General features: G+C 40.7%; 1 protein-coding gene across 1 annotated transcript; it reads left to right on the top strand.

Moving 5' to 3' along the window:
* Positions 1 to 3,001: 3,001 nt before the first annotated feature.
* LOC310829312 (vomeronasal type-2 receptor 26-like) lies at positions 3,002 to 7,322 on the top strand (the record flags this gene model as incomplete). Its single annotated transcript, XM_083707618.1, has 4 exons — positions 3,002 to 4,081; positions 4,597 to 4,824; positions 5,820 to 5,946; positions 6,421 to 7,322. Exons 1-4 carry the CDS (start codon positions 3,245 to 3,247, stop codon positions 7,320 to 7,322), a joined length of 2,094 nt encoding a protein of 697 aa, XP_083563744.1. The 5' UTR covers positions 3,002 to 3,244.
* Between the last annotated feature and the right edge of the window lie 1,457 nt (positions 7,323 to 8,779).

The following is an 8,779-nucleotide window of genomic DNA, read 5'->3' as shown; positions in this document are numbered from 1 at the left end:
GAATAATTCTTCTCCAAAGGCCAGCATATGTGTGTGCCTAGGCCATCGGGGAAGGAGGCTGAGCGTGAGGTTACGAAACTGTCAGCCCATGGGAAAGTGGGGAGCAGCCATTATACTCATGCCACATGGCTGATGTGGATCCAGGTCCACTCAACCAAATTCCAAGATGCTGAAAACACCATAATACATTTTGAAATCTCCATTTTTTACAAGGTCTTCTATTATGAACTTCAGACTTCAAAATTCACCAATACACCACTGGTCCCTTATTATCTACTGAAAGGGAATTAAACACAACAGTTCTGAATGTGTCACAAACACATTTTCTTCTGCAATTCCACAGCAGTTCACAAGCACTGAATAAATAACTATATTCCAGCTTGGTTATTAACAGGGCTATAATTAAATCTGCTGCTTCTCAAAAAACCCTGTGGACTTTCAGTAGCCACTTGCAAAAGTAACATAAATGATGCCAAAATTAACCAGAATGATTTAAATAGGGTGTGGGATCCACAAGTCTGTTCTTACACACAGCATCATCTCAGGAGGCGTTACTACCATTCAGATGATACAATTTTAAACTGGAGAAGCAAATTATAATATTGCTTGAGAAATCATGGGTTCTGTGTAGAACAAACAGTTGGTTTTTTAGTCAGAATGTTTGTTTTAGTGTTCTTGCTGTTGGAACTGATTTCTTATAATATATGTCAGGCTCACATAGCAAAATGCAGGCTCCAAGGTCCACAAGATCCACTTCACACGTATCATCAGCCAGGAGATTTTATCATTGGTGGCATTGTTTCCCATGGTGGCTTCATCTCCTCTCCAGCAGCCTTCACTGAGGAACCCCCACCAGCGCTGCCTGAAGAGCTTGTGTAAGAACTAGGCCACTCATTTATTACAGCAGAGGAATGATAGAACCTAGAATTGCAGGATCAAAATAATGACTAAGGCTGCAAACTTCTGCCCATTTATTTAGGAATAACAACTCTGCAAATCAGTGGGACATAGGCTGATGTAAAAATCCATAAGAATGTCTTGTGAATTAAGAGAATACTGAAGAAGCTCCCATTTCTCAATAGGAAAAATAAATATAAATGTATTGAAATGTATGAATGTTTATGTGTCTGGGAGAGCCATTTGATCAGCTAATTTTTATAGACCTTATCTGAACTAGAGTGTAAGTAAGAATGCATTTTTGAAAAACCTGTTCTGAAGCTGAATATCCTTATGCTTTCAATTTCTGAACTTGGACTAAGGTTTGTTTCAACACTGAAAGGTACTTATTATGAAGTATAGAATTCAGTGAATTCCAATGACCACCACAGCCTCATGAAAACAAAGTCATTGCAGGGAGAGACTAGAGAGACCAGAGACTTTGTAAGTGTCAGAAAAAGACCTCAGACGTGTAAGGGAAGTCATCCCATGTGCCCCACATTAGCAACCCCTGCTCTAGATACTATTAAGCATAAAATATTGGAAAACTGGGACAAAAGTAACACAAGAATTCCAATAAGGACAAATGCACAAATCTAAGTAGTACATGTGGAAAGGTTCAAGGGATCTGCAACAACAGAAGTATAGTGTCCTGATCAAAGGAAGTAATAGTACCTCTCCATTCTGCCTTGGTCACCTGGAGTACTGTGTCCAGTTCTGATCACCACAATGTAAAAATGATATTGGCAAGCTGGAAACATGTGCAGAGGAGGGCAACAAAGATGGTCTGGAAACCAAGCCTTTTGAAGAACGGTTAAGGGAATTTAATATGTTTAGCTATGGTGAGACTGAGGGGAGGAATGATGGCCATTTTCAAATATTTCAAGGGCTGTCACCAGGAAGATAGAACTTGTTTTTTCTTGCTCCAAATCAGGGTATTCAAGTTACAAGAAAGGAGATTTCAACCAAACATCAGGAAGAATTTTCCATTGATAAGATCTGTTCAATAGTAGAATGGACTGAGAGTTAACCTGAATGAACACAATATGCTTAATTTCTGTGTTGATATGTAAAAGGTTAGATCTGTTGAATTTCCTGCTGATACCAGTTGCAGCTCTCATTCTAGGGTGGTGCCTAAGATTTACCAGCACATCGTGGCCTTGGAATTTGCAGTCAAGGAGGTCAACGAAGACCCTCACATCTTACCCAATATCACCTTGGGCTTCCACTTATATGACAGCTATAACAATGCAAGGAGCACATATCTTGCCACACTGCTACTTTTATCCATGGTGAAGAAATTTGTCCCTAACTATATATGTGATGTTGAAAACAATCTGACCGGGGTCATTGGGGGACTGGATTCTGAAATCTCCTTTTATGTGGCCACTGCTTTGGATATCTTTAAGATTCCACAGGTAAGGCACCCATGTACAATACATCTATTAGCTTGCATAGAGGAAGAGGCAGGTTCCTCAGCATCAATTCAGGGAGTATCACCAGTTCAGGGTGAAGATGAAATTGGGAGCAGAACCATGTACAGCACCTTGAGTTCCTTACAGGATAAAAGCTGACAGGTAGGTGCCAATAGTAAAATTAGTGATCAGGGCATCTCAAAAAGGCTGCTGGGGAAGAGGGGGGAAATTGCTTATAGCTAAAACAACTGACAGGTAGGTGCCAGTACCATTATTATTATTCTTTATTGCACCAAAAACAAAGAAGTTATGGAAAATTGAAGATACAATTCAGTTCTGCAGAAGAACAGTAATAATAGAAAGCAGCTGAGTTACAAGTGAAATAAATATCATAAATAAATATCATAAATTCTGCTGAGAAGAATCAGCAGAATTTTGCTGTGTGATGGGTTATGTGCATTATGAAGAAGAGAAGCTCCAGAGAAGAAATGTGCATCTGATCCAACTTGCAGTTTTGACAAAGTCAGATAATGTCTAGGTAATCTGCTGCTTGGGGCATGGGATGTTCCGCATTCAGTTTTATCCATTATACAAGACCTTGCCAAATTTTGCAACGACTCAAAAAAGTAAAATAGACACAATGCCCTGCTCCAGTCATCAAAGTGAAAGGTTTAAAAATGAGAAAAGGGAGAGGATCCCAGGTTTCAGCCCATCTGCATGTGTGTCTTTTGTAACACTGAGAGAGAGGCAAACAAACCTTGAAACGATGGCAAAGGGCATATTTGACTAACAGGGTTCAGCACATAGTAAATATGAATACTGTGAAAGGAATCTACTTTGTCTCTTCTATTCTTCTATTTACTTTTTAGCTCATTTATGGCTCTGCTCCAGTGATGAATGATAAAAGCCCAGGGCTTCCCTTCTACCAGATGGCAGCCTCAGAAGCCCTTCAGTATGAGGGAATTCTCTCTTTGCTTCTGCATTTCAGGTGGACGTGGATTGGAGTCATTGCAATGGACAATGAAAACGGAGAAAGATTTGTGCAAACCATTTTTCCAATGTTTACCAAGAGTGGTGTGTGTTTTGCATTCCTAGAAAGAATCCCTGATTTTAGTTTTATTTCTGAAATTAATGGCATGCTAGAACAGGGGGCAAGTATAAATCATAAAATTCTAAGCAGCAAAGCTAATGTTATGGTGGCAAATGGAGAATCTTATTCCATGGCAACTTTTAGATGGCTTCCTTACCTATCAGAACAGGATGACATGATAAACAATATAAAAAGCAAAGTATGGATAACAACTGCCCAGATTGAGTTTGCTTCATTTGTCTTTCAAAGGAGCTGGGATTCAAGAGTATTCAATGGTGCTATAGCCTTTGAAATTCACTTTAGAAACCCACCAGGATTTTATCAGTATGTTCTGCACAGAAACCCTTCCAGCACAGATGGGGACGGTTTTATCAGGGACTTCTGGCAACAGGCCTTTGAATGTGTATTCCCAGATATGACTGCAGACAAGGTGGAGGGGAATATTTGCACCGGAGAAGAGAAGCTGGAGAACCTTCCTGGATCATTTTTTGAAATGAGCATGACAGGCCACAGTTACAGCATCCACAGTGCTGTCTACACCATGGCCCAAGCTTTACATGCCATGTTCACATCCAGACTCAGGCACAGAGGAATGGCGTACAGAGGGAGAGGGAAGAATCAGTATCTCCAGATTTGGCAGGTAATAGGCTGAACATCCTCAACTGGAAGAGACCTGTTATTCTCTGATAAAGTATGGGTTTCCAAAATATTGCTCATTCCTCTCAGAGAAAAAAAGGTTTTGTATGACAGAAGTTGGGAGGTCACTGAGATGCCACTGTATTCACAGATAACAAGCAGTAGTCATGGCCGATAGAGATGCTCAGCATTTTCTCCATCCCATATACACCAAATCCTCCCTCAGAGCAGGTGGTTGCACACCACTGTGGTGTCTTCTGAGATGAAGAGGGACAGAGGAAAAGTGGTGTGGGGCAGGGGAGATAAACAAAGGTTGTAAATAAGGGGAGAGGGAAAGAGAGGGATGTGGGAGAGAGAAAATTGGTGGTCTCTCCATCCTTGGACCTGACTCTACTCACAGTTGACTGTATCACCACCCACCTCTTGCTCTAGGTCCTGCCCACAGGAAAAAAGATACCTCAGACTTGTATTAGAACTGCAGTCTTTTCCAAACAATTGCCTCTTCTGTATTCAATCTAGCTCCATCACTTTCTGAGAAGCATCTCATTTAACAATACTGCAGGAGATGTGGTCTTCATCAACCAGAATGGAGAGGCAGCATCTAGCTTGGATATTGTCAACTGGATTATATTCTCCAACCAAAGTTTGCACAGAGTGAGAGTTGGGAGGATAGATCCACAGGCTCCTCCAGACCAATCATTCATCCTTGATGAAGATGCCATAACATGGCACAGTTGGTTTAATGAGGTAGGGACGAATTGTTAGATAATTCCAAAGAGATTCAACCTTGCATAAGCAACGATCATTCACCTGCATGTCTACTCACGGTCTTTTAAACTGCAAGTTACTATGTAGAACATGACCAATGCATCCAAGTACCAGATTAAGAGCCAAAAGCTTGCTGCTAGAAGCCACAGAATGAGTAAAATATTTTATTAAGGATGATGCAAAACAGAACACAGAGAGGTTTCATGTGAATATGGGTGCTTTGATCTAGGTCAAATACCAGTTTTTCTATGAAAAGGCCAGGAGACAGGAGTGCAGGGTTTTCTCCCAGCCAATCAGGGTCTCTGCATATATTTCGCCTGCACAAGAGGGTGTACACGGTGAAAGACAATGAAACTATGAAGTGGATGATCTGTTTGACCTTGAAGCAATCTTACATCAGAGAGTGCACACAAGTGGTTAATTGGAGTAACTAAATTGGTTTTCCTTTTCTCTGGAAGACTGCAACCTGAATCTTAAGTAAAAAGAGAAATATATATTAAAATAAGGGTGCCATGTATATGTCCAGCATTTTTCTTGTTTTGGAATTCACCAAGATTGCATTCCTCAATAATGCCTTATTTGACTCTCATCCCCAGACAGCATCTGATGGGTCCAGGAATAGGTGTAGCCACCAGCACCAAAATCAATTCTAGAGATGTAAACCTAGTGAACAGCATACTCAAATGTATCTATTATAAGAAAGAAACATAACAGCGACACAAGAATAACTTCAGAGTATACATTGATGGGCAGGGAAATCTATGCAGAACAGATAAGCACAACACCTGCTATTCCCAGAACAATAGAGGGGATATCAAAATACTTCAAACATTACATTTAGTAAGAAAAAAAACTTGCCATTCCACATATCGCTGAAATGCTGAGTCAGCTTCGTAACATAGAGAAGGGCCCAAGAACATGAAGATTTCCAAATGCATTATTCTGATCCTTCTGCTTTTTCATTTATGGAATAGACTCGGCCTCTTTCTCTCTGTACTGAGAGATGTCTTCCAGGATCCAGCAAGAAAGTGAAGGAGGGTCAGCCACCTTGCTGCTACGATTGCATCCCATGTGCAGAGGGGAAGATTGCAATCCAGGATGGTAGGAGAAATAAATAGATTAAATAGATCCAAACTCAGCCCTAATAATTGAAAGATGTTGTAAGGACAGCTGAGTTTACGTTTCAAAATAGAAAATCTGCTGTGTGCATGATCCTGCCTCTTTGTGATCATTGCCTTTCAAATAGTCTAAATATGCTAATCAAATGACAATGGCTATGCATTGAGAGTAATTGGATGGTATGTGGTTCAAATCATATCAAGAGGGGGCCTGGTCACTCCCTCTGACTTACAGAGGCTGCATCCAGGCTGGAATGAATAAACATTCAGATGTCAATGGATCTGGCTGTGGCACCACATAGCTGTGAACCCATTAAATTCAGTAATAGCACTTTGCAGAGCACCAGACAGTACTAGATATGTGTTTTGATTTAAAGAGAGCTCTTTTCTTCTCAGACAGAAAGTAAACATTTCAGAAGGTTTACATGATATGAGCTAATTTCTTTATTTCCCCCAGATATGAATAACTGCCATAAATGCTCAGACAAAGACTATCCAAGCAGAAACCGTGATGCATGTCTACCGAAGGATATCAGTTTCTTGTCTTATGAAGAATCTTTGGGCATCAGTTTAGCCTGCTTCTCTATTTCCCTTTCCTTGATCACAACTTTGGTACTAGGTACGTTTATAAAACACCACAACACACCCATGGTCATTGCAAACAACCGAAACCTCACCTACACTCTCCTCATCTCTCTCCTGCTCTGCTTCCTTTGTGCATTGCTCTTTATTGGCCAACCAAAGAAGGTGACATGCCTCCTCCGACAAACAGTTTTTGGCATCATCTTCTCAACCGCTGTTTCTTGTGTCCTGGCAAAAACATTCACGGTGGTTTTGGCCTTCATGGCTACAAAACCAGAATCCAGGATGAGGAAATGGGTGGGGAAAGGACTAGGCCACTCCATTCTCCTTTCCTGCTCCATAGTTCAAGCAGGGATATGTACTGTGTGGCTGGCAACCTCTCCCCCATACCCAGATGTGGACATGCATTCAATGACAGAAGAAATTATACTAGAATGTAATGAGGGGTCTGTAACAATGTTTTATTGTGTCCTCATCTACATGAGCTGCCTGGCCACTGTAAGTTTTGCTCTGGCTTTCCTCGCCAGGAAGTTACCGGACAGTTTCAACGAAGCCAAGTTCATCACTTTCAGCATGTTGGTCTTCTGCAGTGTTTGGCTGTCCTTTATTCCCTCCTACCTGAGCACCAAGGGAAAATATATGGTAGCTGTGGAGATCTTCTCCATCTTAGCCTCCGGTGGTGGGTTGCTGGGTTGCATCTTCTTCCCCAAATGTTACATAATCATTCTGAGGCCTCAGCTCAACAATAGGGAACCGCTTATAAGGAAGAAAAATTAAAGAAATAATAAACCTGTATTTTGCTGTATTTTGTGATTTTCTCTGTCTGTACAGAATATAATTTTTTCTAGACTCCTAATTTTCATAGTTGAAAATTCATTTGTAAAATTGACTTATTTTCTTTAAGCAAAACAATGATACCTTTACACATACATTATTCTGTTGTAGCATGTGTTGGCAAGAGGACTCAGAGCAATTCTTGTCAAAATATACATGTAAGCAAATCTGTATCTGGCCTTAAATATTTCTTTTTTTTTTTGTTCCTTTATTATTAATTTTCAATTACAAAACTCTAATATACACCTCATTATATCAATATCAATAGCAATGACTATTCAAATACAATTCAATTACATAGCCAGTTGTAAAGTTTATGTGCCCCCCCATCCTCTACTTCAAGGTCTGATTCCCTTCAATTACAGACATGTAAGAGGATCTCCTTGAATCAGGCCAATGGCCCATCTCGGCCAGCAGCCTGTACTCACACTGACCAACCAGATGCATGTGGGAAACCTACAAGCAGTACCCAAGAGCAAATGTACTGTCCCAACCACTGTTTCCTGTGGCAGTGAGTTCCATAGTTAATCAATGTACCGTAAGCTAATATACTCCCCACTGCATTCTGTATTTCCCCACCAAGATTTTATCAGAATCAGGTCTCCTTGGAGAAATTAACAGAACTAGATAAGAAAATGTGGAAGAATTTTGCCCTGGTCCTTGAAAAAGATGGCAACAAAGAATCAAGCAGACCTCACCAGGCAAGCATTTGACAGATGGGAAGCCACAACTGAAAAGTTTTATTTCACCAACACACGTGATGGATCAGAACACACTATTCTTAATAATATACGTCCCCAGATTGGGAAGGGGTGAAAATTCACCAGATATCTGCAGGGCCTTTCCCTTGCACACCAGAACATTCAATTTAAAGCCTGATTTTGTGATTCAGATCCTCCACTCTTCTTTCAGACAGAATCGGTGTGGTCTAGATTTCATTTAGAACCCTGAATCCAAATGGAGGTTTCGAAATCGAATCTTCAGATATCCTTTTGACATGAACTGAGAAACCAAAGTGGCAAAGTTTTCACATAGGTTCATGGAATTGGAATTTGAAGACATGGCAAACCTTCTAGAAACTAATAACACTGCCGATTTGCAGGAACATCTGTGTGTGTCTATGCATGTGCTCACCAAATTATTCCATTTATTAAAACACGCAAGAAAGTGGGTTGGCAGCTAATCAGCCTGAGCAGCAGCAGGTGACATTGAAAGTGTGCACATCAATCTCCTTAGCAATGGTGGGCTTCTAAGTGAGAAACATGGCAGACCAAACAGCTTTGGTGGCAGTCTGCCAACAGTGATTGTTACATGGTGATTGATGATAGCCAGCCATAAATCTTTGCTATCAAATCCACTTTGGAGAAATTGGTAAACAGGGGGTTAACATCGGGTGCTCT

This window comes from Podarcis gaigeae, assembly GCF_964106915.1.
Source record: "Podarcis gaigeae genome assembly, chromosome: 13".
NCBI classification, from domain to species: Eukaryota; Metazoa; Chordata; class Lepidosauria; order Squamata; family Lacertidae; genus Podarcis; species Podarcis gaigeae.
This window is presented reverse-complemented; position numbering and strand designations above follow the sequence as displayed.